This window comes from Aedes albopictus, chromosome 2, assembly GCF_035046485.1.
Source record: "Aedes albopictus strain Foshan chromosome 2, AalbF5, whole genome shotgun sequence".
NCBI lineage: Eukaryota > Metazoa > Arthropoda > Insecta > Diptera > Culicidae > Aedes > Aedes albopictus.
The window spans coordinates 226,467,122-226,490,656 of record NC_085137.1 but is presented as its reverse complement, the minus strand read 5'-3'; the positions used below and the strand labels follow the sequence as shown (position 1 = coordinate 226,490,656).

The 23,535-nt window shown below is 38.4% G+C and overlaps 2 protein-coding genes across 2 annotated transcripts; one reads left to right on the top strand and one right to left on the bottom strand.

Annotated features, from left to right (window-relative positions):
- Positions 1-12,467: 12,467 nt before the first annotated feature.
- On the top strand, positions 12,468-14,893 carry LOC115255616 (putative defense protein 1). The gene is made up of 3 exons (XM_062848749.1): positions 12,468-12,618; positions 13,957-14,295; positions 14,601-14,893. The coding sequence occupies exons 2-3, from the start codon at positions 13,957-13,959 to the stop codon at positions 14,763-14,765; spliced, it is 504 nt and encodes a 167-aa protein (XP_062704733.1). The 5' UTR covers positions 12,468-12,618; the 3' UTR covers positions 14,766-14,893.
- Positions 14,894-18,282: 3,389 nt separating this feature from the next.
- Positions 18,283-20,619, bottom strand: LOC109401411 (uncharacterized). The gene is made up of 3 exons (XM_019673963.3): positions 20,206-20,619; positions 19,596-20,143; positions 18,283-19,329 (listed from the first exon to the last, which is right to left on the bottom strand). The coding sequence occupies exons 2-3, from the start codon at positions 20,125-20,127 to the stop codon at positions 18,518-18,520; spliced, it is 1,344 nt and encodes a 447-aa protein (XP_019529508.3). The 5' UTR covers positions 20,128-20,143; positions 20,206-20,619; the 3' UTR covers positions 18,283-18,517.
- Positions 20,620-23,535: the final 2,916 nt, after the last annotated feature.

The following is a 23,535-nucleotide window of genomic DNA, read 5'->3' as shown; positions in this document are numbered from 1 at the left end:
TTGTGTAAGTGCATTTTTTTGTAATTAAGGAGGGGGAAGGCAGGAAGATGGGTCACTTGAGAAATGTATCCCAATAGCTTTCTGAATTCAAATCAAATTTCACTGCTTTCTAATATGACTCATAGCACTAGTTTACACAATAAAACGAAAGTCGTGAACTTCTGTCAACGACCAAAATTTTTGAAGTACAAATTAGCACTGATTTCGAAACCGTGCTTCAAAAAATTTTAAGTAGAGCAGTTTTTGAGTTTAAGCTCAATATCGAGTTTTACAACTTTTAAAAATATAGAATTTACTAAAATCCATATATCTTGCGTTTTGTTCAACCAATTTCAAATCTTTTTCCATAAATTAAAAGCTGAATACAATACCATTCGATCATCTGAATGCAGGTTCCCCGTCAGATTGATGAAATTCAAGATCTTGAAGAGTAGGCCTGTCCAGCTTTTCAAAAATGTTCTCTGATTCTCAAGTCCACCCCCATATTTTGATTGGCATCCTAAAAGAAATAACTGGTCAAAATTTCAGCCAAATCCGTTGAAATTAAGAGGTGCATCAAATCAATTTTGTGTTTTTCGACTATTTTTGAACTTCAAAAAATCATAACTACTCTAAAACATGTCAAAACTTAATTCTTTCGACAGAAATTGAAAGCTATACTTGTCTGCTACAACTTCTCCGAACAACGTGTGCCAATAAAATTGAAGGAAACATGTGTAATTATCACATTTGTAATAAGAAAAACCTTAAAAAGTTGATTTTTTGATAGATTTCGTTCTGGAACACCCTAATATACTTAATAAGTTGGATTTTTCAAAACGGCATCATATTCTCCAATGTTTTTTGGTTATTTGCTTCTTTGACACTAATGCTGTAGGAGTTGAGCAAAAATTACTAAAATTCGTGAAAGTCAAATGTGGCCTAAAACTAGCTTTTTGGAGGCAATCACGTTGTGGCGCGAAATTGTACTGAACGTAGTAGCTTTGCTTCCTAGTAGTTTGCCTTGGCTACCCCCTACCACGGGTGATAACAAACAAGCGCGATGACAGGTGTTGGCTATCATATCAGTGCTGACGCGATGCCACTTTTTGCGCGCGAAAGCGTGATTGCACCCGAAAAGCTAGTTTTAGTGTAGTTATGATTTTTTGAAGTTCAAAAATAGTCGAAAAACACAAAATTGATTTGATGCACCTCTTAATTTTAACGGATTTGGCTGAAATTTTGACCAGTTACTTCTTTTAGGATGCCAATCAAAATATGGGGGTGGACTTGAGAATCAGAGAACATTTTTGAAAAGCTGGACAGGCCTATTGAAGAGTTTTTGGGACGATCTCCTTAAATTTTAGCCAAATTTCCAAAAATATATGAAGAAATGTTTTTTTTTTTCAACAAGAAAAAAACAATCTAAAAATTCTTTCTCAACGTTTATTTGACATATCATATGTAGGCGAGTTACAGTAAAAAAAAAATCAGATCAATCGGATCATTTATTACGGAGAATGAGATGTGTGAAGTGAGCGACGTTGCTTAAAAATAGAACAAAAATCGATTTCAAAGCATCAACCTTGTATGAAAAGTCGAAAAAATTTCCGCTCTACGGTTTTTTTTCCTTCGCGTTTTAGAACTCAGGGCATGATTCTGCGCCAAAAATGAACATCAGCTTACCGAGTTCAAAAATGCTGTAAACTAGTGTAATTGCACTATTCATCTATGATATAAGCTAACTGGAGGGTTAAAGCTTCAAACATGTTTTTTAACAAGCAATACACGAAGAAAAATATAGAATTTTAAAATCAAATACATTACCACCACCACCTGTGTTCAGGGATAGGAACACTCACTTGCAACGAGCTACATTCACTTGCTATTTTATCAGCTCAGAAGCATGCAATTAAGAAACGATGTATGGGAGACTTTTGCCTTGTGATTTCGTCTAAAACTTTGCCGAATAGTGTAGGGGTCGCACACGATTCCCAAGGTCGTGATAGAGCTGTAAAAGCGACTCTCCACGAGGTGAGTGTAATTTACATTCACCTCGTGGAGAGTTGCCTTCGCAGCTCCCTCACGACTTCGGTATGCGTGTGCGATCCCTACTCTATTCGGCAAGTTTTAGACGAAATCACAAGGTAAAAGTCGTCCATACATCGTTTCTTGATTGCACGCGTCTGAGTTGAGAAAACTGCAAGTGAGTGTAACTCTTTCCAAGTGAGTGTTCCCATCCTTGCCTGTGTTACTACTTTGATTCAATTTTTATTGCTTCAAAAATAAGCATTTTTGAAATACAGTAAAAATATATTTGTTTCAATGAAATGGAATATTTGAATCAACAAATCTTCACGATCATTTTGTCTATCTCGTGAAAGGCTTGAAACTATCGCTGGAAAAAACCTTCGAGATATCTGTGTGAAAATTCCTGAAGGAAATTACTAAAAAAATATATATATATTCTTGAAAAATATCCTGGAGGTTTTCCCGAAAGAGACGGGCTTGTTGGTCTAGTGGCTACCGCTTCTGCTTCCTATGCAGAAGGTCCTGGGTTCAATACGTGGCCCGTCCCTTTCTTCCTAAGTTGTATCGTTCTATGTACTTCTTCCCTTCTCTCTACATTACCACTCATGTACAGTGACCGACACAAAAAAAGATCCACCATAGAGTGGTTACAGTTTCTAAAGAAAACTACATGCAAGAATGATAAAATATACCTTTCAATGAATGCACTTCATCCATTTTACATTGTTTTAGTAATCTGTGTTGAAAAATATTTGGTTATTAAGGAATAAAGTGATTTCTGATAAAATTGGGAAAGTTGCCTAAAAATTGGGTATGACAGAAAAAAGATCCACTTAGCAATTAATTCTGAAATTTCAAAATTTTTCTCAAATTTTTACATGTTTTGCTGCTTGGTGTATGCTATTGTGATGTTTCAGACATATAAAATTTATTTTGACATGAGTTTTATCAATTTTAGGGTGATATGGGGCGAATTTATTTTTCATGGTCAGTATAATGGGTAAAAATTTCTCTAAACTACAGAAACTATTTGTAAGCAAGAATGAATGCTATTAATCTACAATATAATAATAATTCAGCTTGCAGACATACAGGGATGTACTTTTTTGAACAATTTTTACGAGTTTTGGTCGGAGAAATTTGTAATTATCAATGTGTTTATGATAGAATATACCTCCAGCAAGCTTAAACACAAGCAGATGGAGGTGATCATTGCGAAACACAAACGTGAAAGTGTTTTGAGTTATCAAAAAATCCTTAATAATCTTCACAACATGTGCATTTCTATACATTAGTCGACCAAAACCCATAAGCATTGTCCAAAAAAGAACATCCCTGTGTGTCTGCAAGCTGAAATATTGTTATATGTCGCATGATGGTGTTTATTCATCTTCAAAAAATGGGCCGCAGAACTACCAGCCCCATTCCCAAGAAGTTCGCGTATTTCCAAAATAGCCAAAAGTATTTCGAATATCACAAAAAAAGCTCAGAACGATGTATCATCAAAAATCACGAAGTTTGAGGTGTCGTATGATGGTACTGAACAATAATCAAAAAATGGACCCCAGAACCGGTTCCTCGGAACATCCGTAAAACTGCCTTGGAACTTAGTGACCGGGATGAACTTTCAGACATATTTTTCTATCATTCTAGTTCACTTACGTCTGAAAACTAAACTTTTCTCATATCGAAAATTTACTTTTCCCAATATGGACAATTCAAATAACCCATTTTGATTCCGGAGTAATTCCGGAACCACGTATCCATTCCAAAAATCCCTAGCAAATCCTTTAATTGGAAGGATATGCACTTCTTGTGTTAAATTTGGTTGAAAAATATTGGAAACCAAAAAAGTTATAGCGAAAACAGTGTTTTCCGAACTCTTCTTAGGGGGGATGATTACGGACGGGTTTTTAATAAAGTCGAACGGAATTTCGAGAATCCGTTTCTGCGATTTCATAAAAAAATTTCCAGGGATGTTTGATGGAAATCTATGGAAATCCATTCCTCAGCAATCCTTTCAGGGATCCTTAGGTATTCCTTTAGACATTTCTTCAGAGACTATTTCGAGAATTATCTGAAAATTCTGTCGGAAATTATTGTAAGCAATCATGTGGGAATTCCTCAAACGATTCTATCGAGTCTTCCATCAAGGTTTTCTTATGAAATTCCTCCATGCATTCCTTCGAAACACTAAACAATACTCCGGGAATTCCTCCAGAATTAATAAGATTTTCTCCAGGACGAATATTTAAGCCATTCTTTGAGAAAATTCTCCAACTTCGTTTTGGGGTATTGCTATCAGGATTCTTTATTTTATTTTTCAAGGGATTCGTCAAAATTGTTTTCTCGAAGTTGCTTAAGGACTTCGTCACGGAATTTCTTTCGGAAATTTTCCAAGGTAGGGTCTTGTACCATTTGGGCAGGACTTTTTTTTAACGAATTCGTTCACGAGTTTCTTTGATGAATTCTTTCAGGAATCCTTGGGAAACTAATGCAGGAATTTGTCATAGAATTCTTGCAGACGTTATTTCAGAAGCTCATCTCGGTTTCTCGAGGTACACACAATTTCTCCAAAGATTTTATTTTATTGCAGGGAATCGTTGAAAAGCTCCAGATGTTCTCATGGGAATTCTTCTAAGAACTCTTTCGGGAGTTTCCTCCAGGCATTATTGTTTTGTAAATCCTTTCGGAAAGTCACAGTTAAATTCTCCAGAGATTTCATTTGAAGTTTCTCGACAGGTTCTTTGTAGAATTTTCCCAAAGCAAGTGAGATTCCATAGTGATTTCGGCTCTGTTGTAGCCGTATGGCGCCCGAGTTGGAAGGAAAAATGTAATTAGTAAAAAAAGTGGGATTCCTACAGGGATTTACATTACTTAGGGATTCTTTGCGAAACTACTGCAGAGATTTCTTAAAAAAACTTCTCAAAAGAATCGTTTGAAAATTCTTCCAGAGATTTCTTCATAAATTCATCTGAGGGTTCCATTAGCAAATTCCTGCAGGTGTTTATACGAGAATTTCACCTGAAATTCGTTGAGAAATCATCTTTGGGAAATACGTTGCAAAATTCCTTGAATGGTTGTTCTAGAAATTCTGCGATTAATGCTCTCAGCTATTCGGGGAATTTATACAAGAAATTTCATCGGGAATTTCTTAAGATTTTTTTAAAGATTCTTTGGAAAATTTCTTGAGTAATTTGCAGAATTCTTCTTAAGATTTGTTCATAAATTCATCCAAGAGTTTTTTTTTTTTGTGAACTTTTCTAGGAATTCCACCGATTTGTTTTTCATGTATTCTTTGCTGAAGTTTTACAGCAATTACGTGTGTGTGTTTATTTTTTAGTAATTCGTAGGAGAATACCTTCAGAGATTTTTTATGGGAAGTAATCCAGGCATTTTTCGGTGTACTGATTTAAAAAATCATTAGGAATTTTTACAGGGATTTTTTGGGGGAACATATCAAGATACTTTATTACGGAATTGATCCTATGATTTCATCATATTTCGAGCATATTCCAAAGAATTAGAATCAGTTGTAATTTACGAACAAAAAGAAATAAAAATATAACATATTCTGGAAATTATTCTGGTAATTTTCCAGGGAATCATAGAATAACTTCTCAAGGGTGTCGTTATGTATGTTACCAGAGATTCTTACAGAAATTCTATCGGTAGTTTTTTTCAAGTATTCTAACAACAAATTCTGTAGGGAATTGTTGAAGCATTTTTAAATAATCTTTCCTGGAACTAGAGGAATCCTTGGAAAATTCCATCTTATGAATTATATCGGGAGTTCCCCGAGTAATTTCATCGTGAATTTCTTCAGCGATTTTCAATGAATTTTTCGATATGTCCTAAGGAATTGGCCAAAGGATTTTTATTTTCATCGATTTCTTCAAGATTCCTCATCCACGGATTTTATTGGCAATTTATTCCTACAAGAGTTTCTGTAAGAGTTTCTCTGAGAACACCATTCAAAAATAGTTTTGGGAATACTTCAAGGATTCCATTAGAATTTTATTCTAAAATTCTATCAAAGGATGAATTTTATTAATGAATTTTTGTTTATGTTGAAGTTTTGTTTATGTTCTCGACGGCGGAACGGGGGGCTCTTCAATGGGTATTGTAGAAATCAATATGTAATTGAGTTAGTTTTAAAAATTAATATTTTAGTTTTAAATATTTTATCAGTTTACTGAATAAACATGAATATTTTTGTTTCAAACGAACGAAATTTGTCTCCGTGTTCAATTGTGTATAATGAATTATCTTAACCTCGAAAGGAAAACACTAATCCATTATTTTTTTAGGTATCGTGGCTACAACCATGTATGATATTTTCCTCATAAAGCGAAATACTTAACTTTTTATTTGTGAAGGAAAATTGAGAATTTCTTGAGAGTTGTGCGCACACTTTTCTAGAAACTGTCCCTTTTTACTATAATTCCTAGCTCCGCCAATGTATTGTATTATCTTTCTTATAAAATACATCGTCTCAAGATGCCTATCGTGGAAGAGAGCCATTATTTACCTGCAAATCGGCGACTTTTGAAAAATATGTAAAGTCACCTTTCTCCACCCCCTCCCTCTCACTATTTCCTTGCTACGACTATGCCTAATTCTTTCAAGGTGGATTCTGGTGGCTCACAGGGGAAAAAAAAATATTTTTTGAATTGATGACTGAGAAATTAGTATGGAATATTGATTATGTGTACAGATTTGAGAACTCAATTCCTCTGCCCTTTGTGGACCCATATCACTGGCTACGCCTCGATACTGCAAGATTCTTAGCTTCTAGTTGGCGCAATAAAACTGATTATTTGTTTCTTTATGGTCAAGTTATGACTTTTTGAAATTTTTGTACGATTTTGGAAGAACTGCCCCAAATTACTGTTTTTCCTAGCTCCGCCCATGATTGCATTTTTTCTTGGAAGTACCTCACCTGAAGATTCTAACCGTGGAAGAAAATCATGATTTACTTGCAAAACGGGGCTGATATAAATTTTTATATATTTGGCGAACACATAAATGGGGTGCCCCCCCATTTGCCCTTATCCTTGCTACGACTATGTTCGATATTTTTTTCTAGTGAGTGTTGGCGGTTTCCAATGGTAAATTGTAATTATAGCATTTAAAATAGTGTAACGCTGTTTTTAAGGAGGTGCCCCTCTTTGTAGAGCCCCTTTTTATCGTTTTCCCTCGCCACGACTATGTATGAAAAACTATTATGAAAGCTGAGGTCCCAAGGTTTTCGGCAACATAAAAATTTTTACATTTGGGCTTAAAACGAAGATGATATGATGCTTCGAAAATTAGTGTAACGCAAATTTTAGGCACCGTCGCCTGAGAGATAATGTGTCAAATTGTTTCGCTAGTCGTCTTCTGCATATCTGTGATCATCTCAGTCCGAAGTATTCTTACATCCACCGTAACTCTTTACATTCCCAGGTAACCACTAAGCATTTGAATAAGCCGTAGAGCAGATCGCATTAAGCATTTGAACTGCTTGCTGCCCTATACATAAGCAGTTCGAATGCATAGTTGCCTTGAATAAGCATAAGCTGTGCTATTTAAATCTTTCCCCAACTAACAATTGCAAGTCACAAACAAGCAAGCTTGCTGAATTGTTACTTAATAATGGTAATGATAGCTGAACTAAAATTATGCTCTACACATAACTGTTTAAATGATTTTTCAATTGAAAAAATAGTCAATGTTCGACTTTCCTCATCAATAAATTAAAACACTATTCAAAAGTTTAACAAGAAATTTATTCGACAAGCATTGATTCCTTAACAAAAGAGTTTAACAAAACATGTGTTCGCATCTTATTAAGCTGATGTATCGATAAGCACATGCTCCTGAACAATGAGCTTTTCACTTGACAAAGAAACGCCTTCAGCCTGTCATAGTTTGACTCGGAACTTTGTTCGGATTATGGGATAAATCAGTGCTAAAACTGTTTAGACAACCAAGTTATTAAAGAACAAAAATTTTAAACGAATCACATAAAATAAAACAGAATAGAATTATGTGTTTTAACATTGAGTGCCAAGAGACGTAATCAACGTAAAAATGAGGCATTTATTTATTATTATTAGTCTGTACCTTGATTATTATATTTTTTATCTTCCGCAGCAGTTCGATTGTACGGAGACGCTTGGATCGATGCATTTGACATTTCAGTGCTGTCGTGTTCACTGAATATTGTTCCCACAGTCACTACTTAGATAATCAAACAGCATTCAGAAATCGACACATTTCAAGTATCCCTAAACATCCTTATGCACTATTTATTGAACATAATATCAAGATTCCATGACAAAAGCATAAATAAAAAAATTGCTTAACGGATCTTCGACTGAGCGTTAGTAGATTACCTGAACAGATGCTGTGAATGCACCATGTCCAAAACCATACCGCACCACATATTGTCATACATTTTAAAGATCGATATTTAATAATAAAAATAAAAACATATTCATATCGCAAACGTCTGGAAACAATATCTTCAATAAGCACCAACACTTTTTGGCCGCATTCGATAAAAGTTTTCTCACCGTGCGATAAAAATACTGACAGCGAAATCAGAATGGAAAACACGTGTTTTGGGCTGAACAGCTGTTAAAGTATAAGGCGTTGTTCAGTTGATTACCACGTGCTGTGCTAATTCACCACTGCTGAATATAAGTTCAGGAGTGATCATTATTGAGTCATGGGAAGATTATGTTTTGGTTTGGGTGCTGCATCTCACCATCTCTAGGATGGCGCAGATAGGAAGACATGCGGCTGGCAATCGGCAGGTCTCAAGATCTAATCCGGATGTAGGTAATTTTATATGTAATTCTTATTTCATAATAGGTGTTCTCAACATGAGAGCAAATAATTACTCTCATGAGAGTTCAACATTTTTGCATTTTATTTATTTTCAGTGATTTTTGCCAAAGCTTAATAACAACTTTCTTGTACATTTGTAAAACGCTTTGAACAATAAAAAAATAAGTTGGTGCACAACATGATGCTTTATAACTTCTCCAAATTTGTGTGAACAAAACCCGAACATAGGTTGTACGCACTCAGGCAAATAAACCTAAGATTATCATAAGGTCTAACTTATGAAGTGGCCTTTAAACAATTCATAACGGCTAGAACGATTTTCATAAGGTCGGTCTATGACGCAGAATCGACTCAAAGTTTGGCTTTTATACACATTTAGCAACACGATATTCTCAAGCGTCGATAGCCGCGTGGGTTGGGCCCGAGCTCAGTGATCTCGACGTTCATGGATCGATTCCAGTCTGCATCATTTTGTGATTTTTCTGATCTTTTCATAAGTTTATCTTATGTAATTAGGTCATAATAAGCATGTTCAATTTTCATAAGGTATTCTTATGGCATCCATACTTTACAGTTATGGCTAAATTTCATAAGGTATTTTGATGAATTTCGGTAGTTTATTTCGCTGAGTGCGTGAAAATAATTCAAATGTTATTCAACATTATGCTAAATAATTTTGTCATAATGGTGCCTATTAAATGAGTGATTGTTAGTTGGGTCAGGTGTTAATTAGCATTTCAACTGCTTGAGGTGTTTTCGCGAGGAAGCAATCAGAATGCTTTACAACTGCTAAGAGCAAAGAGTATGGGAGATATGTTATGCATTTAAAGGCTTGTTTACTCATAACAAGTTATTTTGGGATTGCCTGCACCCAGAACAAAAATTCTGTTGTTTATGCCTTCTCCTACAATTTGTACCCCGTTCCCGAATGTCCATCTGAGCAAACCATATTTTATTTGTAGGTCTGGGGATCCCATTGGGTGATTAATTGCTGTTGCAATTACATTTGACAATTGAGACTTGTAGGGGAAAGAGGGGCATAACGCCCTGGCTAAGCATATGTGATCATAAACCTCAAATGATGCTTATTTTAATGTCGTATTCTGCCTCGGAGAGCAGTTTACTCCATTACCTAAGAGACTTCAACTTTTGGTCCGCGTACCCACAAATTTTCCCATTCAAATAAACAATTAAAAAAAGTGTTACTTTTTAGGTGTCGGAAAACTGCAGGGGGCAAAACGCCTTTTTGGGTGATGCAAAACGCCCGCTGGCATTTCCCGCTTTGACTTGTTGTGAAATACCAAGGGACTCCATCGAACTCTTCCCAGCAGCAAATGAAGGAGTAGGAGGCGCATGGTAGTTTCATGGGCTGTGTTAAGTACACAGTAAAATATCCATTCCAAAACACTCTATTAGTTCTCTGCACCAGTCTATTCTCAACAGTTGAGGTAGGTCAGTTTCCCACTGTTTTATATACTTGCGCTGAGCCTGACCTCGGACAATAGGTATTGTTTCAGACTCAAACAGCACTGGCTTCCTAGCTGCTGCCTAGATCATATAGTTACCCTAAATCAGTTTATCTCCACCCGGTCACCGATCTGGACGTCCGTTGCTGTCGGTCGAATAAAGTTACCGTTTTTTTGTAGTGTAACTTGTGCTCTTTTTGTTCGGTGGAAGAATTTCGGTCGCCCCTCGACTTCTCTAGTGCCCGCGATATTGTCGTGTCGGCGGAGTCGCGAGTTTTCCCGCGAGTGTCCGCGGTGGATTCAAGTGTCGTCTCGAACAGGCTGATTCCATATAATCAGTGCGCAATATGTCTTAATTTCTGTGCGCTGCAAATTAGGGAATCTTTCCAAATGTGGAAAATCGTCGTTTTTCACGCTTTTCTTTCGACAATAGCAGCCGTTCTTGGGCTTAAACTGCTCAGTTTGAGATCTAGTTTGCTTGCATCTAACGAAAACCTCCACAATATGATGAAATCGCGTAAAGGCGTTTTGCCCCCGGGGGGCGTTATGCCCGCAGTTCCCCTATACGTGTTCTTATTCTTCTTCTTGGCGTGCCGTTGCAACTGAGACAAAATTTGTAGCTCAGAGAATTTTCACCTGCATTATAAAAATGATGTTTTTGTATGTGTCTGTAGGTATATCGTGCGGCGGCCACGAAGATTTTTTATGCCCAGGGAAATTAAGGAAATTTCCAATTAGGAAATTTTCTGAACAGACCGGGAATCGTACCCGTCCCCCTTACGTCGGCTTTTGCTAAATACCACCGCGTTTACCGCTTCAGCTATATCCGCCTTCTGAACTATGCATATGGGACTGCCTTATTACGAAATATGTATGTTACCTCATCGATGAACATCTAGCACTGCAATACTGTTATTCTTCAGTATCAACAAGCGTGGCTTATGCATTAAAGTATTTCCTGTTGTGATCACGGGGAATCCCTCCAAATGAATCTGTGCACAAAATAAATTATGGGGAATCCCTTTTACCGAATGTGTGAAAATTATACGATCCAGTTATGTTAGTTATTCCCATTGGCGTAGCTGGGAGCCAGAATACAGACAGGATTATTTTTATTATTTTACTCTATTAGATTAGGGGCTGTCCATTAATTACGTAAGGGTTTGTACAGGGAGGGGGGGTTTGAGAAATCTTACGCGCCATACAAAAAAATTTGGGTTCTCATACAAAAAATCTTACAAGGGGGGGAGGGGGTGTCAGAAAATCGCTAAAATTCCCTTACGTAATTAATGGACAGCCCCTAGCAAGGATCGGCCTATTAAAAATGGCTTAATCGAAGTTTACCATTTGTAATCATGATATTTAAATCAATCACAAAAAATAATCGTGCACTGATTAATTATAAAACACCTCAGTTATCAAACATAGTTAAATTGGATTTTTTTTTGTTTTTTTTTTTTTATGTGTATTTTAACATAAATTGGATTTCTTAGGATTGATCAACGATGTTTCTTATGATAATCATAATCATTACTGATCAATGATTTAAAAAAATGTGATTATGCTTAATGATGTTTGTTTATAATCCTGTTAGTTGATCATTAAGTATTATTAAATTTATGGTTCATCCAATGCTGTTGTTTTAAAGATATCTCGAACGCCCAACCCCCCACTAACCCCTGGCCGCCTATGTCAATGATTATTTCACTTTCTAAACGAAATGATTCAAAATCTCATGATGCAGCAATTTAACTTCACAGCATAGGGTAGCCCGAGGTACCATGGAGGTTTTTTTTTAATTAAATGTTCAGTGCTTTCTGTATACATCAAAAAAATAATTATATTTATGGAATGCTTACAAAATCCAAACATTATGAAGTTATTTTGTCTCAAGCTATTAAGACAATGAAAATTTTATCAAGTACATACAAAACATGTATTTTGACAAAACAGAGTAACATAAGCCACTTATTATTTTGTTTCTGCTAATGCATTAACTTTTCAATGCACTTACAAGAAATGCGCTCGAATACAGCACTTGCCCATCTTATCTTGCCCCGGATGACCCTATTTCAGAATTTTGCTCAGGATTGAGAGAGATTATGTACATTTCTTTTGCACACAATGATCTAAGTTCGTAGGCCTCAGAGCACTGGTAAGTTTTGATTCATATAAAAGCAGCAAACGCCGCAGTAAATGCTTCATTGCCTATCGTCAGTTCAATTTGTAAGTGTCGATTGATTGTGGAAGTGCATCTGTGGTTAGTATTCTCTTCGAAGGTGAACACTTGTTCAACAAGCACACGGTAAGTTTTGAAAGAATATTACAATAGGCCTACATTGTACAATGTGGACGCATTACCTAATACTGGTTTGCAGAAATTTGAACTAGGTGATCAGATATTTTTTTAAAGCTCTGAGTCTAAAAATCGGGTGAAGAAAAATTACAGCAGATCATATTTTGTCGACTTTCGATTTAATGTTGGCAAGCCGAAATCTGTTTTTCTTCTATTTTTGAACAAAGAAGATACAATTTGCACTGGGACACTGTAACTCGCAAACATGTCAACTATTACATCTGTACATATAGAAAAAAAAAATTAAATTGTTTTTTTTTTTTAATTCTGTAAAAATCATATCTTCATGTTTTTTTGTTGTCTTTGTGAATATGATACCATACTTCCATGACAGCAACCTTTCACATTTATTAAAAAAGTTTTATTGTATTTTCCGTATTCAGCGTATATAATCGTTTTGTGTAATGTTTAAAAATACCTGCTCGAGGTAAAGTAAATTTACAATATAAATTATTTATTTATTTTTAACTTTAAATTTTGTAAGAGGGTCAAGCCCCTTTGAATGATTTCCAAATTTATATGTTGAAATCGTTCTCAAAAAGGCACAAAACCTCTTAATCTTTTCAAAATACATTATAAACAATTTTTAAAACTAAATAAAGGCTCATTCGGAAATAATACAATATAAATTATTATACCATCATTCATACTTGTCTCTGATAAGTCTCTCTGATGAAATGTTCAATTGAGATCAAATTTTCAAGTGTAGTGCCAATCGATTGTTACTTTTAGAATTTCATTATAAGAAGCGTGAGGAAAATCGGAGGTTGTGTCCAGTGTTGTGAACACTCACTTGCAAGAGATATGCTCACTTGCTACTAAATATCTCAGCTCAGAAGCATACTAATAGCATGATGCTATCATATAAAATATATATACCTACATCTGGCAGTTTACAATGTAGTTTTACGGTAAAAAAATACTTCGTCATATACCCCATTTCCCGTCATATCAGATGGCCAAATAGCCAATTAAAAATACTCATGCTGTGGATGTCGGGTTAGATGCCCGGTCGGTACAGAAACTTATCGTAATGCAATGGACATTTTTTTTACTTCATATTTATCACGGATACCTATTCAAAATAAATATGCGTGCCGAATTATATTTGTACGAAGAAGGTTGCACATGTTATTGCCAATAAACATCAGATTCATGAAGATGAGCGGCTATTGGAAGACGAGCGGCTACTGGTACCTTGACGGTACTCTGTTTAGCCATCTAAACATTACTAATCATCACTTTACACTTCTAATCTTATTCACTTTGTTGAAAACAGTGATCAAGATGGCCTTCCGTTACGCTTGTATGTTGCTGACCGTCGCTCTGTGTGCAACCCCAGCCCTATCCTACTCGGTCGGTGCTCCGTTGGAAGCCTGTGCAGACATGGTCCCTCACCATCATGCTGAACCGCAGAAATCGATTGCTCCGTATAAAATCATGCTCGACAAGGTGCAAGCCTCATCCGGCGAGAGCGTAACCGTCACCGTACAAGGAAACACTCCACAAGACACCATCAAGGGTCTACTGTGCCAGGCACGGGTCGGTGAAACCCCGGTAGGAACATTTGACATCCCGGCCACTAATGAATACGTCCAAACTCTAGACTGCAGTAACATCAAAAAGGTAAGCAAGTCGCCAATCTGTAGGGTTGTGAATAGAGCAACCGTTTTGTAGGGGTGTATATCCCGTTTGGCATAATGCCATTTGATGCACCACGTGTTTATGTGATATGTATTTGACACAGTTTTGAAAATAACAGGGACATTTATGTGAAAAATTACACATGAACATGATAAATGCTTACTGTTATGCCATTATGGGATACGACTGTATGCCATTATGCCAAACGGAGACCTGTTTTGTCGTGCACTTTTTCGCGAGAAATTTAACGACTTTAGTCTAATTATCCCCATCTAATTTCATTCTAGTCTGCCGTCACCCACAAGAGGATCGCCACTGCTCCGAATAGCATTTCCTTCAACTGGATTGCTCCCGATGGACTCGATGAAAACGTCAAGATGACCTGCACCATTGTCCAGAGTGGACGTGTTTTCTGGGTTAAGGAGCAAGCTGATGATCTGAAGGTCAATTAAACGACATAGTCGTGTGACCAAAGCGGTTGTTTCCTATAAGAAAAAAACTACATAGGAACGCTGTGATTTAACCACCAATATGATTAGATCCATACGTTTAATAAAAAATATGTTATTGGCCATAAATATATATAAGTAATCAGCAAACAACAATTTTGCTGAGATATCAGCAATTTTGACAGTTCATTGCTGAGCTTCGGCAATCGTTTTGCTGAGAGTCAGCTAACAAATGTCACTTTTTGCTGGGATATCAGCTGATAGTTTTACTGAGCAGACGGCTGTGCGCGTTTTTGCCGAGCCCGCAAATCTGTTTTGAGTGTGTAGGCATGATTTCTCTATACTATATTTCTATATAAGACAAATAAAAGAAATATGGATACGTATCTTAAAAATCGATAGCATAGCAGTCTTTATGTGATATCTTAGACAATCAGATGCAACACTAACAAAATTTTCATCCCATATATCTCAGGATCCAGAGTTGGTTTCTTCGGCAAAGTTGTTCAGCTGGTCAAGGGCTTCCAGATTACGGGGCGTATGATTCGTGATTTCACCGCTAGGTGGCGCTAGAGAGCAAACAAATTTTAAATTTTATATATCTCAGCATCCTGATTTTTTTTTGGCAATATTGTTTGGTAGATCAAGGGCTTTCAGAATAATTACCATTTGGTTCGAGTTTCTGCAGCTAGGCGGCGCTAGTTGCAAATTTTTGAAATCATACACATTTTAATAATTCGCTAAAAAAATCTCACAAGCTGTAACTTTTCATAAAGTGCACCGAAAATTCTCAAATTTCGATCACTAATTCCTCAACTAGATAGCTACAACAGGTAGAAATGTGGCCTTGATTGATTAACATGAAGTTAGAGCGTTTCTAGTAAAATACTTTAAACTTCCCTGCCGTTCATTAAACTACTATATCTAACCCAAAGATAAGTGAAGCAAATTAAATTAAATCTTGTACTCTTATTACACACTCTTATTACACAATAATAGGTCTTTGATTACTATTTGACATGAACAAAATCAGTCCAAAGGGAAATAAGTTACAGCTTGTTGAACTTATTTTTGAGCATTTCAATCATTTACAAGCTTCTGTAAATTTGTAATTAGTGCTTCATAATTATGAAATTTCGCATCAAATTAGAAACAAACTAGAAGCCCTTGACTTACCACACAGCTATTCCGAAGAAACCATCTTTCTAAGTGTTACGTCCTGGAGTTCGGGGTGGCCGGGAGACCTGACTGTCTATTTAAACTCCCAGGCGGAGCGAATAACAGTTTAAAACATAACTTTATTTACACTATAAAATTACATTACAAGACAACACGTATATACAAAACGGCGGTTACGAAACTTCTAAATTAATCTCTGCGATTGTGCATCGGCCGAAGGCATATTACAATGCTATCGACGAGCACGCAGAACGGCGAGAGCATGAGAGACTCCAATCCAGTGGTTCTCAACACTAAGTAATCAGGATCCTCCATTTTGGTAACGATTCGGGACTGCCTAAATAGAGTTTTTACCTAAATGGATTTGAAGATTGCAAAGAAGTTTAAGAGGGGCGAGTGACCTGGAGATTAAAAGAAGCCACGCGGGGTTTCAGAGGGATTTCATGAGAGTTTCAGAAGGGAGAGGTGGGTGGTGTTTGTGTCAGAGGCGTTGCACCGGGGGAGGGGGGGGGGGGGGGCTTCCGGGGGTATTTTCGGGGAGTTTCGAAGGGTCTCAGGTGTATTACATGAGGTCCGAGGAGGTTTTAGGAGGATTTCGAAGGCATTTCAGAAAGCTTCAGATGATTTTTGACGAGTTTTAGAGGCGTTACGAAGGTGTTTTCGGTGGTTTCTGAGGGTCTCAGGTGCGTTACATGGGGTCCGAAGGGGTTTTAGGGGGATTTCGAAGGCATTTCAGACAGCTTCAAATGATTTTTGGCGAGTTTCAGAGGTGTTGCTTAAGCGTTACGTGGGCGTTTTGGGGGTTTCTGAGGGTCTCAGGTGCGTTACATGCGGTCCGAGGGGGTTTTAGGGGGATTTCAAGGGCATTTCAGACAGCTTCAGATGATTTTTGGCAAGTTTCAGAGGTGTTACTCAGGCGTTACGCAGGCGTTCTCGGGGGTTTCTGATGGTCTCAGAGATGTAACAGTGGGTTTTGAGAGGGGTTACAGTTTCTAAAAATACATTTCGGATCACAGCTGTTAAGCAAGCTTCAGGGAAATATGACGCATCTAATCTTTTGGACGTTATTTCGCAAAAAAAAAACGCGACTTAACGACCGAGACAGTTATCGACGTCAAACCTATCGTGGCGCTAACATCACCCCCGACCACTGCCAGTGACCACCATGGTTCAACCTAGAGTGACTGAAGCAACTGGATGTCGCCAGAGCATACCTATGGACTGAATCTTGAGGCAGCGTTACCAGTCGAGGGTGAGCTCGATGTGACCCCTCTAAAGGTCTGATGGAATACAGTAAAAGCATTCATCTACTACGCATCCGATAGCACTATCGGATACGTCTAACGGAGTCGATGGAACGAATAGTTCGACGAGAAGTACAGAGCGATTTTGGAGGAGAAGAACGCAACGCATAGACGGTAATGCTGCAGCAAGGAAACGAAGGAAACTAACAGAACGAAGCGTTACAAACAGAATCATAAACAGCGTACCCGCCTCTTTCGGAAGAGAAAAAATGACGCCTGCAACACGCGAAGTGCAAGAAAATGGGACTGCTATGCCGTTCCTAAAAAACATGGAAGTTCTACCAAAGTTGGTGTTTGCTAACCATCCGGTTGGTACAAGAAGGCGTGAAGCACAGAGAGCACGATGGGCAGACCAGGTGGAGCGTGGTCTGGCGAGCGTTGGGCGTGACCGACATTGGAGAGCTGCAGCAGCTGCAAATCGAGTATTATGGCGGCAAATTGTTGATGTAGTGTTATCATGAATTTGATGTTGAACTAAATAAATGAAATGAATGGAAGTTCTATCGGAAGCTCAATGCATCCCGCAACGGCCGCGAGGCTAAATCTTCAATGATAAATATGGCAGCCCACTAACGGACGGACGTGAGGTGTTTGAAAGGTGGAAGCAGCACTCTGATGAGCACCTGAATGGCGCGGATAATGTTGGCACGGGTGCTCGCACCGCAGCTTAAATTTCTGTTTCGTTGCAGTTCCTTATTACAATTTCTGCTAGATTTGGGACAATTGATTAATGTTTACTCAGATTCTATAACATTCCCCCCAACAACCATGCTCCAGGATGTACGATACATCACTCATTGAAAACTTTGTTTGAAAAAGGGTGCGTAGATTTTCCCAAGAAAAAAGTTCGGTATAATGGTGTTTCTGGCGGAATGTTATAGAACCATGTACCCATTCTTATCGCACATTCTAATGATGTTCATCGTTAGGAAGTTCCTGATTAAACACATAGTGGTACCAATTGTTCGATCGCCGTGCACACAGATTAACCATATATGCATTCGGATATCTTTTATACAAATATAAGCACATGGAAGTGTGTGTCCAGCAATTCGTAAATGTACTATCAATCATAAGAAATAGAATATCAAGTCAGCAATTACATAAATTCATAAAAATGCACAAAACTATAAAGAGCTTTGCTCTGTAAGTAACTGAAACATATTTCATCATAAATAGAAAAACAAAAAACATCACTTACCACTTTGTACTTAAATGCAACTGATGGAATGCAGGATCCAAAATCCGAAAACGAACACACAAAATCACAGCTCAGGGCACACGACTGATCACCATACTAAGATACCCATTGGAATAGTACAGTTCGTCGCAACCATCCATGTGGTCGGTGTTGCGTAGTGGTTTGTAATCCTTGTACGGATTATCAATGGCCCGCTTGACAAAGACAAGCTCCTTTTTCTTGATCGACCGCTTGCCAATACTGTAGATGATTGCACAATCCTGGCAGGCTTCCTCGCGCGTGTACGAAGTGAACACAATTGGAATGTTGACGAATCGGACCAACCGCGCCAGCGTGTGAGTCCAAGTGTCCTTGTTGGAATCGATGTGCTCGTGGAATCCACAGTTGTAGCTTACGATGATCTGGGGCCGTTCCATCTGTTCCAGCGGTTCCAAGACGTGGAAAAATCCCTTGTGATAGTGCATTCGAATTGATCGTGCACCCTCGTAGTTCAGTTCGATTTCATCCTTGATCGAACTGATCGCAGGTCCAATGAAGTGAATTATCACATTCCGGATCTGTGGCATAAATGTGAATATCATCGAGCACGTATTATAGTCGAAGTAAACAATCTCATCCTCAGCTCCAACCACGTAAATTACAAGCGATGTCTGCAGTTCCTCGGTCATGAATGTTACATTAAGAGCATATAAAATAATGCTGATATGTGAATAGTTGGACACAAATTTGAGATCGTTGAAATCCTTTACAGTTTCGGGCCTTCGAGGAATATCGACACCGTACGCCAGATTTACCAGCTCGAATGTGTTCGCTGGAAATCGAGTTAACTTGAATGCGTCAAGATTCTTAGGGCTACCGAATGCCTCTAGTCGGTTGGGATAATCTGAAGAGAGAATTCAGTAGTTAGTGATGGTAATCTACCACTGAGACCTTTATATCAGGTCAAGGAAGCAGCAGTAGTTATGTGAAGAAGGGAAATTACTACAATTTTATTACTCTTCGAAAATACATTTCCATTATTTCCCGGAAAACCATTTCACGTTGCTTAGTATGTTTTTTTTTTTGTATCAAAAATTATCACATTCAAGCAAAATCTACGACGAGCGTGAGCGAAATATGGATCCATTTTGAAACGAAACTTTTAATTACCTGCATCCAGCAGCATGTTGATCCGATACATTTCGCACCACCGTGTATGCTTTCCGGCATCCTCCAGGCGATGTTCCTCGCTGCAGTAGAATATTTGGCTGCATTCCGTACATGGTTTCAGCTTGCTCATATCGTACTCGAAGCACACGTGACACACGTTGGGGAACCGTAGCAGAGTGTACTCGTGTTGCCGGAGCTTACGCTGCAGCATGGAGATGATCAGACATTCCGCCAACGAAATGGCACATTCCAGGTCGCGCCGTGTTCCGCCGATAACCGTTTCGTTTTCGTTCCGCACTTCAATGATGTGGTCGATCTTCTTCAGGGTAAGGATCTTGGTAACTGCGCGACAAAAATCCTTGTGGCTTTTCCAATCGTCCTTCTGGTGCTGCTCGCCGCAATAGCCAATGAGGCGACATCCTTTGCAGAATCGCACCTTCTGGTCCGGGAGCGCCAGCCGACGATCAACAGCCCGGGTGAAGCAAAGATTGCAACGCGTTGGATTGAAATTGTTGTAAATGTGCTCTTCCATTTCTTTCGTTCGATTCCTGTAAATGATGAAAGAAGTATAAATAATTATCGATAAATAAATAATTTCATGAATATATACCTTTTACAGATTGTTGCAGGCGGGAAATGCACGATTTGAGTATGTAATGTGAACAAGAGCGAGCACAGTTTTTTTTTGCTTTCTGCTGCGGCTGCCAAAACAAGGAAACCAAAACAAAATTGGGCGATAGGTGTGATTTTGGCGATTTTATGTAGTATACACGGAAAAAACAGACTACCTAAAAATACGTTAAAAGAACGCAAAAATAAGTAAACCGCTTGAACTTTTTACCCAGCAGTGGGTTGTTTCCTCGCTCTCCCCTTCGCAATGTTGTCAAAAACAAAGCGAGATGCAGCTACCTAGCCGATAATGTCCGTGCGAGAAGCCAAATTTGGGTTTTTTGCCGTTTACCCAAAAGTGGGTTTATTTCAACCCACAAGGGTACTTTCGAAAGTCAACGATGGGTAGAAAGAACTTAACGATGGGTTGCAATTTTCTGCCGGGATCAAAAGGAAACTATCCACTCAGAGCTTTAACGCGGTTTAGCCAAATTTGGGTTCTCGCATGGAAGAGCAATAGAGTTCAGAAACTATAGAGGACGAATGTCGCTGCTGTTCCCTTTGTTCTCGTTCTCAAACATATCGGGTATCTATCTGTCAAACTGCATACTTTTTCGCGTTGACACTTATATCCCGGCCTATCTCCGCCAGCAAGAGATGTTGCGGCAGCGACGCCAGCGACATTCTTCCTCTATAGTTTATTAGCTCTATTGGAAGAGCCGATATGAGTGAAAAGAACCTATATTTGGGTTGATTTCTAGTTCCGTGTAGACGTTCGCTCGGTGCAAACGCTTTAACCACAGACAAACAGACGTTTTACTCTACCCATTTCCAATAGGCCTTTTTATTATTATTATTATATTTTATTAAAGACACTTTACCCAATAAGTTGGCATTCGTGTCCAATAGGCCTTTTTAGTTGACAGCTCCGTGTATGACACTGTTTATAACTGCCAAACAAAGGCGCAAACGCTGAACTGTCATTTTCATAGGAGAACTGTCAAAGGCCCACGAAATCAGCTGATTTGAAACGTCTCCTGATTAGGCCTATAGGGCACTGTTTTGATTTTGTATGGGATTTTGAAGTTTCTTGGCCTTGTTGTTTACAAAATTCTTGTAAGAGTGAAAGAGATGGAGAAAATGTCATGCAGTGCCCTATAATAGTTCCCCCACAGACAAACAGACGTAAAACTTCGAACATTTTTCGATTCAAATCATAGTCACGGCAACATATTCGCCCAATGCTAAAATGACTAAGTTTGGCCAACCATCAACTAGGTGGCGGTAGTGAGCAAACGTCAAACTCGAACAAAAACGATGTGAGCGCCACAGGTGGGTAGTTGGCCAACTATCAAATTTTGAAAAAGATCGTTAAATCGAAGTACGATGGGAATTATCAGAGTGTTACTTTAGACTAATTTCGTGTTACGTCTGTTTGTGGTTCCCCTTTTAAACGGACTATTCAAACACAGACAAACAGACGTCTCACTCTACCCAATAGTAAGAAATCAAAGCTTGTTTTTCTCAGAGATGGCGCCACCACATTAAAAGTAAACCATTTTTCTTGTATGGAAAAATTGCTGGGTTGCACTTGTTCCGCATCGCAGCGATTTGTGCCTTGGGGCAAAAAGTTGCAAATAAGAAACAAAATCATTATACCTATGCGTTTCTTCCGGATTCATTACAGTAATAGAGAATTTATTACGCCACCATACTAATTTCAAGCTGTTTACTTCTTTTTTCTGACTGGCATTTTCCACCCGTGTTGCGCATGATGTTTCCGAGTGGATAGGTGCAGGCGGCGCCGCTGTATATGTGAAAAACACGTGGAACACGAGCGCCGTCTACGATCGCATAGCGTAACCTTCGCCGTTACTTCACACTGTTATCACGTTTACCGCATTTATCAGAATTGCACCTCTACTGGCACTCTAGCAAAAACGCAGCTGATTGCTTCCCATTCCCATCGTTTCTCATTTTAATGGGCTATTCAAATATTCTGTCACAGAGAAGCAGACGTCACACTCTATTCGCACACCATCGATCACTTTTTTAAGGCCCCTTAGCGTGTCATCACAGACAAACAGACGTAACACTCTGATAATTCCCATCGTACACCGATTTATCGGTCATTTTCAAAATATGATAGTTGGCCAACTGCCCACCCGTGGCGCTCGCATCGTTATTGTTCGAGTTTGACGTTTGCTCACTACCGCCACCTAGTTGATGGTCGGCCAAACTTAGTCCTTTTAGCATTGGGCGAATATGTTTCCGTGACTATGATTTGAATCGAAAAATGTTCGAAGTGTTACGTCTGTTTGTCTGTGGTGTCATCATAAAATGGCTTCTTTGAAATCATTGCCGAAATTCAACTTTACAGAACATGACACCAATACATATTTGCAAAAAAATGACGCTTAAATATATAGCGCATTTAGTTCACTACTGGACTATCGCACTAGTTTTCACGAGTGCGAAAACGCTAATAAAAGTGCGCGATTGCATCAAATCCACTCGGTGTCTTCAGAGCACTTGTTCACCATAGATTGAAGAAATAGTGCGCCGAAGACATCAACATGATTTGATGCAATCGCGCAGTTTTATTTACGTTTTCGCACTATAGAAGTCGCAGTTCGCAGTCCAGTGGTGAACTAAATGCGGTATATTGCAGACTACATCACAAATTGGACTATCACACTTTTTTTGATGCGTCTAAAAAGTGTGATAAAAGTGCACATTTGCCTCGGATCGTCTCGACGTCTTCGGTGCACTTATTCCTCCATTTACAAGGAATAAGTGCACCGAAGACCTCAACTCGATCCGACATGGCCCTGCGCTGCAATCACACTTTGAAGGTGTGTGCACACTATTGTGTCAGTCCAATTTTGGGTGCAGCCAGCAATATCTTATTTTATAAGATTATCAATTCTGGAGCTCGATTAGAATAGGTCGTATGTGCTTTTGTCGATATAAAATTCGATCAGTTTATTTTAGTCATTGTAGCAATATGGCAGATATTTTGCAAACTTTTAATGATGGAACAAAAAGCCTGTTTTGTGAGGATTCTGCTGTATGTATCAACTTTGCTCAATTTCAACGGTTTTCGCTATAATAAGCGAATCCAACTGATCGAATTTTTAATCGACAAAAGCACATACGACCTATTCTAATCGAGCTCCAGAATTGCACGCAAGATATTTTTTGACATAAAAACCCTCGGCAAAACCAGTGTCGCTCTCCCCCCCCCCTTGCTCAACCGACCGCAACCCAAAGATTTACTGTATATTTTCCGTGCATGAGCCAAACAAATCTGAAGGGTTTATTATTACCA